A 14,621-nucleotide genomic window follows, 5' to 3' on the forward strand; every position below is an offset into this window, starting at 1 on the left:
TGGTTGATTTTCTGTGAGACCTCATAACTGTAATCACATAATTGTGCAGCATCGTTACGTCTTTAAAACATCAAACTATACAGTGGTGGTGCTTTGAAAGACCTTCTAAGCCTATTGACGGCCTCCTAGTGTCACCATATCTATTCAGGAATCCTAACTGTTCCTCATTATTGCTTAGTCTTATACTACTGTGAGCAGCAAGATTAGCAAAGAGAAACTACGTAGGTGTCAGACTAATGTAAGTCCCTGGCACTATTTCTGCAGCAAAGAACAAGAGTTTAAGTGACCTGAGACATTTGAAAACTCAATAGAAGAGAGACTGAGATAACATGATGCTGAGATATGGCTTAGCAGAGAAAAGAGGGGGAAATTACTTAACTTGGAATAAAAAAAATATTATTAAAAACAGCTAGGAGAGATGCAGCAATCAAGAAAAATCCCTTAAAATGAAATTATATCAAGAAGTATAACAGTATAGTAAGACCTTTACAACTACTTGATTGGTTGGTTGGTCATAACTGCACATCTTGCAACTATTGAGGCCATTGGCTTCATAGAAGAGATAATCATTCCTCCCACTCACTGTTCTCACCTTCACTCAGCATTTGGTATCTTCTTCATATTGCTGTCTCCCATGCCTTGCTTGCTGCGTAGTCTTCAACCTTAAATGCTTTGTTTTATCATTTGTATATTACGGCCTGGTATTCACTGAATTCACTAATCCTCTTTTTTTGTTTGTTTCTGTGCATCCTCATATTAGCCCTGTCAAAGAGAGCACCAAGCATAATAGTCATAGCTAGCAAAAGAAAATTGATATAACTGAGAAATCTGTTCTAAGTGTTTTTCACAAAGGCCATCACGATGCAATTAGTCTCCTGGTATAAAAATCTTGAGAGGAGAAACTAGGTAGAAATAGATCGCTATTAAATATTTTTGGTCCAAAACATCCTAAGTATGCAGTGTTTTGCCAGACAAATATACTGCCTGCAATGAATAAATTTGCTTTCCAGTGTAGGAATAGAGACTTAAAATTTGAAACAGGGAGCTGTGCAACCCTCATGACAAGTTATGAAAATATGAGTGTAGGTAGCCTGAATGCAGTATCATAAAAATACCAGATTTTGACTAATACAAAGCTTCTCGCCTCAACAAAATCTCTACATGGTTTCATCTACACAAGTGAGAGAAATGGAAACTACACTTCAGATGCACAGTTGATCAGAGAAGTCTTGCAACAGCAGAGGTCTTTCTGCATTAAAAGAGCACTCTCTCTTTGAACAGTAACCAGAAAATAAATCATGAAAAACAATTGGTGATTTCACTTTCAAACACAAATGGGTGATCTCCAAATACTAGAACATAAAACAGTATACAGTCGTACACGTACACGTGGTGTCCATGGGAAATTATGTATGCAAAATCTATTACAGAATCATCAATTTCCCTTCACCTACAGAGATATGCAGGCCACCCTTCCTTCCTGGGAGGTTCAGGTCCAAATCAGATATTATGATCCTTTCAGACACTTTGTTGCTACCAAGCAAAAGAGAAAAAGTTTAAGTCACAGAAGTAAAATTTAATTAATTAATAATAATAATTATAATCAAAGTTCATGCACCCACAGTAACATCCTCAGAGGGCAAGTTATCCATGATTCTCCCACAGTCTGTATAGGTGTTATGAACCTTTATTTTGATTTTCAAGCACATACCTGCACTGTACTAAAAAAAAAATCAAATGGAAGTTTGGTCTAAGGACAGAGGCAAAGCTCATTCCATAGTGGAAAAGATGAGGTGCAGCTGCCTCCTTGCTTTAGTGCTGTCAGCAGTGAGGAGTGTATTAGATTGGGGAAGTTAAAAACTTTATTTAGTTAATTTCTAAGGGTGTTCAATGATACCCTCTACAATAATTTATTTTTTTTAAAGTGATAGAGAGATTCAGGTAGTAATGAAAATTACAGCTATGCTACTTACAGCATTATCATCCCATACAGTCCAACCTGTTATGCTATTCAGGACATGTTTGCTTTTAACTTAGCATGCAGGTATAGAACTGCCAATTATATGCTAGCCAGCAACTGATAAGAAGAAGAACAACAACAAAAAATTGTATCCTGTAAGAAGGCCATATAGCTATTAAGCTCATCTATCCAAGAGGTACTCATATTTGCTATAAAAAAACACAAGATGTTTATTGTTTTCATTGTGAACTACATCATTTCCATGTAGAAATGCAAATGAATTACAACTATTTGTATTATTATAGTTCGTTTTAAAATACGTAACAAGCACTTCAGCAAGTATCAGCATATTTGATCTGTAGTACACTCTAATACAAACACAGGGTGTCAATGGAGTTCTTATTCCAAATTTATAGAGACAGCATGTTTTAAACCAGAAAGCAGATCTCAGCTCCAGCAATAGCAAGAATGTTTTCTCCTTCATAATGCAATATACACAAGTAGCACATACACAATCCATGTTTTACAAAGCACTCTTGGGTTTAATGATCATTCTGGAGTTACCTAAGTTATATTTTGTTCCAGGGGAGTGCTCCTTTTTGATACAGGACTTTCCTTGCATTGAAAACCAAGCCCATCAAAGGACTGTAGCTCTCCCACCTCATCTTCTGTACTTTCAGAAAACATACTACACGTTACGCTATAAAGCACAGTTATCAATAACAAAGCTGACCTTTAAATAATTTTAATGCCACCATTTCCCCCCTGAAGCTGAATAAAGATTTCAGTGGGTGACCCTTTGTGCAACAGCATTTCATATGTTAAAGCCTTCCATCTCAAGCATCCAAACCAAGGCTGAATGAATATCAATGAAGTTAGCAGCTGCAAGGCAATTCTCTCCTCTGGTTTTCCACTGGAGCAGAACACTAGAAGTGGAACTCTTTTGCCTCACTCACTCACTCAAAAAAAAAAAAAAAAAAAAAAAAAAAAAAGCTGGCTGTCCGTTGAAGTCTTATCTCAGATTTACCTTGATAGAATTATCTGAGCATCTTTAATAGGACAGTTTCAGCAAGGAGAAAAAGAATTTAAGTTGCAAGAATACTGCATGTATTTAAGACAACTGCCAACAGGTTATCCAACTTTTTCTAGAGAAAAACTGCATGATTTTGCTCCACACAACAGGAAACAGTCTTGTCTGAGAAACCTAGCTTATCATTGGCTTACTTGACATTCAGTTTACCTCACTGTATAAATTAAGTTTGTCTCACTCTTCTACCAGTCTTAAAAGCTCACAGTGGTGCCTCACTTTCCCAAGATTAGAAGGAAGTTGAATTTTTTTCAGCAAAGTCCAGGGTGTTAGAGCATACTTTTTTAACAAACTGTGATATTCGGTGCACAAGTGATGCTTTTTTTTTTTTCTCTCCTTCTCAGAGTAACTTGTACAATGTACAAAGCCTCCTTTTAATCCTCTCCTCCAAGGATGCTCTTAGGAGCATTTCACGTTTTGTTAAACTTCAAAGCTTCCTACTCACAAGAAAGACAACACATATGTACTTTTATCACTGAAATTCAACATTAACGTACTTCTTAAAAGTATTTTATTTACTAACAGAAGTTGACTTTGCAGTATAACAGTTACCAAGAATGTGTATTTCCAAGAATGTATGGAAATGGACGTTCTTGGAAGAATGTATGCTCCTTGAATGTTTAGTGTCATGATTAACAAGGAAATACAGTAGTTTTAATAGGTTTTACTTTGAATTGCTGCCTTTGAAAATGTGAAGCGTTAGTTTACTTGTTTAGCTTAACTATCCAAAATCTTGGAAAGTCATAGGGTATCCCAAGTGGGAGGATTCTCGATGCTAGCAGAACATCAGACTCTGGTAAGATGTATGTACCAGTCAAGGTGCCTGCTACTCCAGCACAGCCTGCTTTAATTCTCCTTTTGACTCTAAGAAAGTAGAAGCAATATAACTTATGTGAAGCCAAGCTAAGTTCAACATCATCAGCTCAAATGCTGAAAGACAACATATCTAAATGGCTTTGCACAAAGGAGACTTCTGTTCCAGCTCCACTAAATGAACAAAGTAGGGCATGGTGAACCCTTTACATGCTATTAGGCATGTTTTTGGTTTTTGCTCTGTGATTATCAAGTTTCTTGAACGAGCAAAACTCAAAAGGTAGCTTGCTCATTTTACACAAAAGACCGGGGGGAAAAAAAAAAAAAAATTGTCTTTATAAGGCATTTCTAGTTTGCAATGCCTATGAGTCTAGAGTTCTTTAAACCAATTAAGGTTGAAAAAATTGTATGGGCTTCTTGCACTGCAGAAATGTACAGTTCAATCAAAACTCTGTATTAAGGTAATTGAGCCCCCAAAAAAGGGGAAAAAACATCAAGTTACAGAAGTACCATGCTTAAGGAAAAGCTGGCAAGTTGAGTCTCTACAATAAGAGGCAATCAATTTTTATTTTACTATAAAGCTGTAGTAAACTTTTAGTGGTTGAATATCTTTGAGAATCTTCATTAACATCAGCTTTATTGTCGTTAAAGTAGCAGCTACCATTTAATTCCACACTACAACCAGAAGGACTAAGATCTTTGGATACAGTTCAAAGGCAAGAAAAGCAGAAATTAGTCAAGTAACCATAAGTTACGTTGGGATGGTCACTTCAGTGCAGAAATAGTTTTATGTGTAAGGCTCCCCTCAACTCTATGGAGAATGCAAATACCCTAAGCCAGATGCCCTACCAGACTGCAGTCTCATCTTAGAGTCCAGTTCCTATATAGTAACAGCTTATACAAGCAAGTGAAAGAGGATTCAAAAAAAAAAAAAAAAAGCACAGAACTGCAGTTGGTTTCTGAATTACTACATGGAGAGGGGTTCTTGGGACTTCTCTGGGAACAGCAAAAGCCTACTTTGTTGCAGTTATTTCACAATTCTCTAATTCCTGAAGTGTAGAAAAGCCTGTTTTTTATTTTACTTGGGAAGTATTTAATGCATTTGCTGCTGTGAAATGAAGCTTACATATGCAGTAGTAAACAGACACTAAGCACTCCGTTTCTCATTTATTTCAGGCAATGACAGTGGTAGAATTTAAACCCTCACATGTGATGAGGGCACAGCCAATAATGATATCATATAGTTTGTTTTCTACATAGTCAAATATATAAAAGTTTCATGAAACTCATCACTGGGACAGCCAGCAAAGTCAGTCCATGAGTTGTCTACTGAGTTAAACCAAGCTTCTTCTTCAGAGATTCTGGCATTTCAGGTGGAGGTGGACGAGGAAGTCTGAAATAAACCTTCACAGAATCATAGATGAACCACTGTAGTGCAGTCAGGGTACCGATCATGATGATACGGGCAAACAGGCCTTTCCATACACCTGTAGAACACAATAAAAGCCATGAGCATAAGAAGCCAGGGAATAAGAAATCTCTCAAGAACACAAAAGACAACATGAAATGCACAAAGGTAAGGATTTACCTTTGAATCCAAGCCTCATAAGAACCTGTGAGGCAGAACTGCCCTTTTCCTTGTTCAACACAGACACCACAGAGTCAGCAGGATGAGAAACAATTGCACAGAACACACCAGCTGAAAGAATAGTTTGACATCAGTTTAGTGGTATTCTAACTGTACCATTACTGTGTACACTAAGCACAACCAACTGAAACCACACTTTCCCTAGACCACTAATAAACTGCACAGGAGTTAGGCCAAGCCTCCTGGTATTCTAAAAGGATAACAGGTCCATTCTTATTAGTGTTATGTGACTATCAGGAAACACCTCAGCTCTAATCATGCAGATAAACCTTCTGTCAAAATAAAACTCATTCTGAATCTCTGGGATTTAAAAGTCACCTTTCTGCCCTGATTTCTCTCCCCTTCTTTCAACCTTCCCGGACCTTTCCCATCATACCAAAGATGCACGTTTTCCTGCTCGAATCAGATATTTCTAAACTTTATTAACATCAGAACACACAAGAGTACCATCCTACTACAGATCCATTTAACCACTCATTCCACTCACAGACTGAACCCAGGCTTTTTACCTGAACATTTTAACGTTACATGTAAATTCTCCTATTCTGATTCCACCTATTTGATATTCTGAGAAGGGTTAAGCTTCCTGAGTTACTGTACTCCATTAACAAAGTGCAGGATTTAAAGACTGCTTACCAATATAGCCTGCAACAAATGTGACTACCAGCTGTTCTCCTTTTGAACATTCACTTCGTGGCTTGGGAACAACATACTTGTAGAGAGCTTCAACAGTACGTTCAAAGCAGGCAAATTTCATCATTGTGTATGGAATCTGTCTCATCCATAGTGGGGCAACACCTTTATAGAAACTTAACCAGACAAGAGAAACTCAGTTTCATTTTCTCTAACATTTAAGGTATATTTGCAACCTAAAAAAAATATTGTTAGCTTATTGCTGTTATCAGCAGAACGACTTCTAAAAACTGACACCATGAGGCCAAACTGTCACAATACTTATGGAACAGGAGCACCCTTGTTTTATTCATTCCCAAGAACTAACAGTTGTCACTTTTCAGATTACAATGCACTGCACTAATACAGTACTGCTACTGTAAGTGCAGCAAGGCTCATGTCTGCATACCAGCCAAGTCCTGATAGCGATAAATGACTTGCATATTTACAGCCACTTTTATCAGAACATAAGGCTAACATGCAGTTATATTACTCTTACATGCCAATGACTCAAGCATCTTCGACTGTACAACCAAAAAAGTTGCTGAGTATCTCTGACTGGAACTGCTGGAAACTAAAGTTATCCAGCAGAACTCAGCACAAAGGTACTCACAAAGATGGATCTAAGGAGCATGTGGAACTAACAGACATCTCAGCACAGATTCTTTGATGCTAAGTATGTTATCTTGAACTACAAAGACACAAAATATTATAAGCTAAAGCCACTATTAGTTTTAGCAACAGCCCTTCATTAGGAAAAGTATTCCAAATCAGTAAGTTGAATCAAAATTGAGAGACTTACGCCCAGATGCCTTCTTCTCCAAACATTTTAGGTACAGCTTGCCGCAGAGTGTTAGCATATCCAGGCTGTGTCTGAATGCGAACTTTAGCAGCTTCCATTGGAGCCAGAGCAATGTCAGCAAAAAACTCTGCACTGGCAGATGCAGCTAAATATAGTGAAGTACGCCACAAATATGCATTTTCCTGAAGTGAATTTGAACACATTTTCATTAATGAGTCATCCTTCTGTGATTCCTCTGTGTTAGAAATACTGTTTCTGATGTGCAGTCTCACAGCAAACACTTAAGGCTTACCTCTCCAAGCATGTTGCCATATAGGATTTTGAAAACTTCATAGAAACCAAATTTACAAAGCCCCTGCATCGAATATCCAATAAAGGTTGGAGCCCATCCCTTAGCCAAGCCACGAACTCCATCTTCTTTGACCGTCACTGAAAATCCATTGAAGATGCTCTTGTATTTTTGTGGATCAACCTAAACAGAATACAGTTAATTACATTAAATAGCTTATCATTTCACTTCTCACGCCCCCCATTTGACACAGAAAACTCTTAAATTCCTCAGACAGGTGGATTCCTATGATTCTCTGTATATCATCACAACCACAAGGTCATACTAATGTAAATGCAGTAGGCTGCTTGCTAGTCTCAAACCCTAACTTATTTCAGCAGTCAGGAACCAAGCACCCTGAATTGTGATTTACGTTCATTCTCTGTAGACTTTCTACATAAGAAAGATTTACTGAAGTCACTATTGTAACACTGACAGTACTATTTTTGTACAATTATATTTAGATTTGATTCTTCGAATATCTGACAGAGTCTGTCAGCAATCTATTCGAGCCTACATGTCACACCTACTTACGAACAAGGTGTTGCACCTGTGCCATATTACCAAGGCTGAACACTCATCTGATTTTTAAGGAGAAAAGGTTACTTGTCCATTGTTAGCTTGATCCCTCAACACAGTCAGACTAACATAGGTAGAAAAAAGCAAATCAAAGAACACTCAAGAACTTCTGCACTTGTGCTTTGACTTTACAGTAAACACTACATTGAAAATATTTCCTGCATACAAAAACTTTGGTTGAGGTCAGAATGGACCTCTAGAGGTCATCTGATACTCTGAGTATCAGATCTTACAAAAAGAGTCAACCTGAACATATATTTGTTTCGGGTCATTCCGACAATTTTAAGTCATGTCCTCTTGCCTTTCATACTTGGTATCATCCAACTTTTCATCCTCCCGAGGAAATGTATCAAATTAGAAGCCAACCAAAGCTTTCATGAAAAACTATGGGACATGCATGCAAAACTACAATGTCTAATTCTTTGTCTCACAGTCTGGCAACAACCTACTTGAGAACTAATTCACGTAAACGTTTCAAGTTTAAAAGACTCAATTTCAAAACACTGAAATTCAGAATACTTAATTGGGTACTGTAAAATGAGACTTTCTCACATCAGACCCACGTTTAACAATCATCTACATAGGAGACCACTTCCTCCTAAAAAGATATGAGAGGATAGAAAACAGCTTTCTTCCTGGAGAATCTAGGAAGAATTGGTAACATGATCCCCTACCGGACCTGTAAAAAGATAAACGTTGACAGGTTTTACAAGGTCACACTGCAAGCCACATGGAACCTCTCTCATCACACTTTTTTCTACGTGCTAGAAAAGGAAGGGGGTGCCATCACCACCCTCCTCAGGTAAGATGTCCAGAACTGTAGCTCAAGTAACACACATCTGTTGCACATTTCAGCTACACTTTCAGAAATAACACACACATGCAACTACAGCTTTTCCCTACTGGTAGAAATACAGTTTTTCCATGTAGTTAAGCCTCAATCCAAATTTTGTAGAAAGCATTTTGTAGAAGTGTGTTGCCCACTCTTGATGTCCAATGAGTTACAAAATGACTAATTTGAGACCACAATTTCAAGTGTTCTCAAGCATGCAAAAAAACCTTTCCCTGTAAAGCGCTAAAACCTTCTAGAATAACACAGTTTTGAAGAGCATCACACATAATTCTCCTAGTGTGACTAGCAGTTCTGACCAGAAAGTAGTGTCCTCTTCATGTCCTCATCATTTCAGGCATTCTGTCATTACAAAATAGCCACTTTTATAATTGGTGTTAGCCTATGCAACAGGAAAGCCATTAACTATTACATTTTCAGAGATTTGGAGGTGTGCTTTAATTTGCTTCATTCTTGAGGTGCAGATTTGCCTGAATAAACCCAGTGCTGTTTTTAGCCACAGCTGTTCAGTAGATGATTTTCATGTTGAATCTGGTACCATAAGTTAATTGTAATGAGACTTCACTACTTACAGTTCAATCACGAAACACTTCTATCACTTCAAGTGAACTAGCCAAGCCATAATTCATGCAGTAATATCCAAGATATTAATTGCTAAAATTATACATGCATGCTACTCCAAGGTAAAAAAAACTGTAAGTCTTCAAAACACTGAAAATGTTACCTTACTTCAGTCACACATTAATTGTCCTAGGTAGCCTACCAGCCAGCAAGAAATAACACTGTAGTGAGTGCTGTGTCGTTGGTTTTTTTTTTCTTTTTTTTTTTTTTTAAGCCAATATAGTAAGCTGAACCTGTCCTAAATACAGTCAAAAATAACTTACCCAGGTTAGCCTAAATGCCTCATCTTCCCTTGCAAGTCGTATTTTAAGTTGCACAGCAGTAGATTTGAGAACTTATGCTCAATTTATTTGCTGTGTGTTGATCAGAAAAGGTTGTATAGCGTACTGTAAACTCCTAATATGCCAGCTACGTACAGAAAAAGTTTAAGAAATGTGTAAGTTAATACAAACCTGCATACGACATTTCACTAAATCCAGAGGTACGACAGCAGTGTGGGTCAGGCCACAACTTAGGACCCCACCAAAGCCACAGAGAGCATAAAACTTGAGCGAGCCATATTCACAACTGTAGTCTGCAGCAAAAAATAAAGACACACCATGCTTTTACATAAACTCCGTGCTCTGTTGGACAACGATGTCCATGTGATTAGTTTAAGGCTCCATTTCATTAGTAGATTAATTATACCACACTAAACATGCTTTATCAGCTTCACCACATACTGACATGCAGAACAAACCTGTATTCTGCATTTAACCAGGTCTAGAGGAACCAGTGCTGTATGTGTTGTTCCACAGCTAATAATCCCACCAAGGCCACAAAGCATAAAGAATCTGCCTGAGCCATATGCACAGCTGTATTCTATTTAATTAGAAAAAAAATTACAAATATACGATCAACCAGACATGGTAATGAAGATCAGAGAAGAAACAAAATCGACTGAGTGCTATCTTCTCAAAATTATTAAACTGAAACAAGTTCGCAAGATATACTATGTAACTATAGCATTAAAAATAATTCCCTTGTTTTCAATTAACACATTTCAAACTATCAAAATTTGATTCTAGGCCTTCCAACTTAAGTTTGTGCCTTTAAAAAAAGCAGTGAAAGAAAGTTTTAGCACACAGCACACCTGCATCTTATAAATGAATCCCATAAACTACTAGTAGTAATTATGACTCAAAATTGCAATGTTAAACATTCTCTTATACCCATGAAATAAGCAAGGAAAGCGTTTCTCTAGTATCCTGGAGAGAAAGCTTTTTTTTAAGCCCTTCCCTTAGTTATTAAGGAAATACAATAATTTAAATCTCACACGGACAGTGACTGTGAAGTCCAAAGATCAGATTAAGGTTATATTTTTTTCTCTACACAGGTATTTTTCAGATTCTTCATGCAGATACATTTTTCTTTCAAATGCAGACACAGAGATTTACATTTAATTTAATGAAATTCTAGAATTTTTTTTAGACTTAATCATTACATTTAATGTTAATAAATAATGCTCATTAAAGAAGCTTTTGGATCACATTCAATCAAGGGATATTTAACTTGCACTGCTCCACGCAGCACTGTGTATAAAATCATCCACTTTTAAAAGTTTTTTGTTTTTTTTTTTGACACATGAATTCTAATGGAGCAGTTACTGCAATTAAAAAAAAAAATCAGATTCTCTTCCATTGTTCAAGAAGCTATACAAGATAAGAATTATTATGATTACACACAACCAGAAAACAATTTACTAATAACAGTAAAAATAAGCATAAGGTAGCAGCACATTTCTGCTTCTGTGCCAAACGTTATATACACGTACACAAAACTATAATACAGGATAAGTGTATAGAAAACAAAACACTTATAGAAAATATTCCCCAAGAGTGGAAATGGATAATTTAAGTTCCTTTGCTATTAGTGCTATATATGCCACTATAATAGAACAGGCATTAAGTGTTACACCAACTTAAGAAGAAACACGTCCAGAGAAGCATTAATGAAAATCATGGCACCAAAAATCTATCCTCAAATTCAGTTTCTCTGACGTGTTTTTTTTTTTCCTTCTGAAATAAATTCATTTGTGAACATGAACAGAAATTTCCAATTACGTTTAAAAGCATCAAGAGATCACCCACTAACACTAGCTGACTAGCGACTAATTTATAGCTTCCCTATTATAGAAGAAGTTCCCCAAAGCATTCCAGATTTTTCATCACACTATTTCTCACCATACTCTTCAAAATTAATCACAAAGACAATAAAAATGATATTTTCTCTTTATTCTAAAATAAAGAAAAACTGAATTCCCAATCATAGGCATTGTATTAAGCCTAAACTTAAAGACAGGAATCAGTTAACAACAAGAATAATTTATAACCTGTGAGAATTTTTTTAAACTTACTGCTCATTGCTATACACATGCTAGTCCTGGACTTGCATATACCTCTAAATAGCATGGTTAAGCTGGCAGCTTTCCAGACAGTAATAATATTCTGTTTAAAACTCATCAGAATGATTAGCTTAACATACACAAAGTTTTCCACGCAGGTGCAATCAGAGCAGACTCCAGGTCTGAATTACTGGGCAGCTCTGTCCAGCTTTATCTTTGGCCTGTGGCGTGGAATGGCAGTACTCTAATACTTACTACACTACCAAGATACCAGAACTAGCTTTTTCACACTCCCTTTTACACATCAATTTATTGTTAAAAGACTGTATTCCCCAAACTTTGTAGAAGACATATAAACTTAGAGCTTTAAATATCTACTTTATTAAAATGGTACTCAGACTGATCTGTCAGACAGATAATCAGAAACAGTATTTAAGACAAGCAAGCCATTATCAATTTGGCATATGCTCTTTACATGTACCTATGCTTACAGTATTAGGAAAAGAAAGGCATAGTATATACCTTGACTTTCTATTTCAGAAGTCAAAAATGCCATTCTAACATACCTAGATGCACAGATAAGATAAATGCCCTGAATCTACTCAATTATGCAGTACAAAAACGTGCCTACTCTGCTACCTAAAATAGTCTTAGTCCTTGTCGTGATGTAGCTGTCATCTTTACTTCAGATTTGAAACATTAACAAGGACAAATTCCAAGAGCTGATCATAAAACACTCTGTCTCTGAGCTGCATTATAGTTGATGCCCCAAGCTGAACTCAAAAGGTCTTGTGGTTTGTACTGACTTTGTGTGACCTTGTATAAGCTCAGATATCTTCTGCAACGTGGTTGTTCTCTGAACACAAAGGCCAAGAGATCTACATGACACGTGAAACAGAAAAAAAAATACCAGGAAAGACTAGCAAAGACTAAGAGTCAAAGCTGATCAGGATCTGCCTAGAAAATACGAAGATTTAACATAACACTTGTAAGAAATACGTGGACTTACAGAATGTATTTAGCACACTGAAAAGTGATTTGGGGCTTTATTTCGCTAAATTATTATTACTGAAAGCCAGACGTATTTTTAACTTAATAAAAATCCAACACTCTGTTGTCTTTTACATACTACATTGAAAACGAATGCACTAACATACTTCAACAGTATTTCAGAAGATGCATCTTGTTGAAGTCATTTTACAGTATTTTTTGATAAAAATAAGCACTAACATACTTAAACAGTTATAGTATTTCAGAACATGCATCTTATTGAAATCCTTTTATAGTTTTTTGTTGTTTTTTTTTTTTTTAAATAAAAACCAGACAGATGGTTTCCTATCAAAAGTTTTAAAGAATTTGAATTTTGACATCTACTTTCACTATTGGGAGTATTGTCAAGGTCTGACCTTTGAAGTCATGACTGTGATAATGAAACATGCAGGAAGTGTTTGGACTTGAACCTAAAGAGCATCACTGCATCTTATGTAACAGCTATCTGGAGTACGCCCTACATCTACTGAACTTACAAGGAGGAAAAAAAGGAGAACAGAACGCCTATGAACATTCAGGCATCCAGCTGTGAATAAACACTCAAAGAAAAAAAAAAAAAAAGACAACAGATAAAAAGGATATTTAATCTCCATCCAGATTCACCGATTCACATGGTGCTTCCTCTTCTCCTCAGGAAGAAGCACGGGCCTACAGCCTCTGCCCCCGAGGCCGCAGGCCCAGCGGAGCTAAATGAAGCAGCCTCCCAGCCCCAGGGGGGCTCCATCGGGGCCCCTGCATGCGCCCCGGCCCGGGACCTTCTCGTGTCCTCTGCCGGTAACGCCGGGCCCTTGGTGCCACCCAGCACACGCCGCCCGCGGAGCGCTGCGGGCTGCCAGCGCCTCCCCCGCCCGTGCCCTTCCTCGTCCTCCAAGCGGCCGCGCGTAGGCCCAGCGCCGGCTCCTCCCCAGCCCGGGGGCCGCTGCGCCCTCTCCGCCGCCCTAACGGGCACCGGGACCCGCTCCGCCGCCCTCCCCCGTCCCCCCCCGTCCCTCCCCACCGCTCTCACCTTCGGCTGCAGACGCGGCCGCCAAGCTCCGCCGCGTGCTGGGCGCCTCGGCGGGCTCCGTGCGCTTCCTCAGGCCGTCCTGCACCAGCTGGAAGTGCGGCGCGTAGAACGGGTTGAGCCGGGCGAGCGGCGCGATGGACGAGAACATGGCGACCTGCGGCGGGCGACAAGAGCGCAGCGGGGCGGCGAGGGCCGGGCCCGGCACAGGCGAGGCGGCCGCGGCGAGCGGCGAGCCCGGGGCCGGGCGGTTCGTCCCTATCCCCCCTCACCCCCCCCCCAGCCCCACTCACCTCCTAAGATGGCGGCGGCGCGCGGCCCGCTGCTCGGCCGGCGGCAGGGCGCAGAGGCTGACCGCGGGCCCGGCGCGGTGACTTTGTCCTTCGCCGACGCCGCGGGGAGGAGCCAGGGCCCAAGAAGCCGCCAGGCGATTGGCGGAGGCGCACCCAGAACCGGCACCGCGCTGAGGCGCCCGCTGCCCCCTCCCCCGCGGCAGGAAGGGCGGCGGCGCGGGCTGCGCGCGCGGCGCCCCTCGGCCCACCGCGGCGCGGCTCTGGCGGCGGTCCCGGTGCTGGCCCCGGGATAATTTTCTAGTATTCTTTTCTCATTTTAGTGGATTTACACGCTACAAAACTAGAACACAGGTCACCTCTCTAGTTACTGAAGAGGTAAAAGACTCAAAGGTTTCCCTAACCTCAAGGCATCTATTCCCTCATAGTGCTCCTTCATGTAAGCACACAGGACAAAGCACCGGGCACAGCCTCCCTAATAAAGGGCTCAAAGCTGTTACATAACGACCAGCACACCCTTACTTAGAAATAGCCC

General features: G+C 39.3%; 1 protein-coding gene and 1 non-coding gene across 3 annotated transcripts; both read right to left on the minus strand.

Annotated features, from left to right (window-relative positions):
• Window positions 1-5,014: 5,014 nt before the first annotated feature.
• On the minus strand, window positions 5,015-14,249 carry SLC25A3 (solute carrier family 25 member 3). Of its 2 annotated transcripts, none has more exons than XM_027452475.3 (8): window positions 14,090-14,249; window positions 13,800-13,953; window positions 9,813-9,934; window positions 7,275-7,454; window positions 6,983-7,164; window positions 6,145-6,317; window positions 5,449-5,559; window positions 5,015-5,347 (listed from the first exon to the last, which is right to left on the minus strand). In XM_027452475.3, the coding sequence occupies exons 2-8, from the start codon at window positions 13,945-13,947 to the stop codon at window positions 5,187-5,189; spliced, it is 1,077 nt and encodes a 358-aa protein (XP_027308276.1). In that variant the 5' UTR covers window positions 13,948-13,953; window positions 14,090-14,249; the 3' UTR covers window positions 5,015-5,186. The 2 variants fall into 2 exon arrangements, with proteins under 2 accessions (XP_027308276.1, XP_027308281.1); XM_027452480.3 differs by lacking the exon at window positions 9,813-9,934 and adding an exon at window positions 10,100-10,221.
• LOC113842488 (small nucleolar RNA SNORA53) lies at window positions 6,577-6,817 on the minus strand. Its single transcript, XR_003495023.3, has one exon. It is a non-coding gene; the product is annotated as a small nucleolar RNA SNORA53 (small nucleolar RNA).
• Window positions 14,250-14,621: the final 372 nt, after the last annotated feature.

This window comes from Anas platyrhynchos, chromosome 1 (genome assembly GCF_047663525.1).
Source record: "Anas platyrhynchos isolate ZD024472 breed Pekin duck chromosome 1, IASCAAS_PekinDuck_T2T, whole genome shotgun sequence".
NCBI classification, from domain to species: Eukaryota; Metazoa; Chordata; class Aves; order Anseriformes; family Anatidae; genus Anas; species Anas platyrhynchos.

Bases quoted from the DNA above. Each gene is read 5' to 3' on its own strand.
- SLC25A3 (XM_027452475.3), bottom strand. From the start codon at position 13,947: ATGTTCTCGTCCATCGCGCCGCTCGCCCGGCTCAACCCGTTCTACGCG. The intron at 7,455-9,812 runs GTTTGTATTAAC...TATTCTGTTTAG, and splicing joins TAGTGAAATGTCGTATGCAG to GTTGATCCACAAAAATACAA. The intron at 5,560-6,144 runs GTAAGCAGTCTT...CTATTCTTTCAG, and splicing joins ATTTGTTGCAGGCTATATTG to CTGGTGTGTTCTGTGCAATT.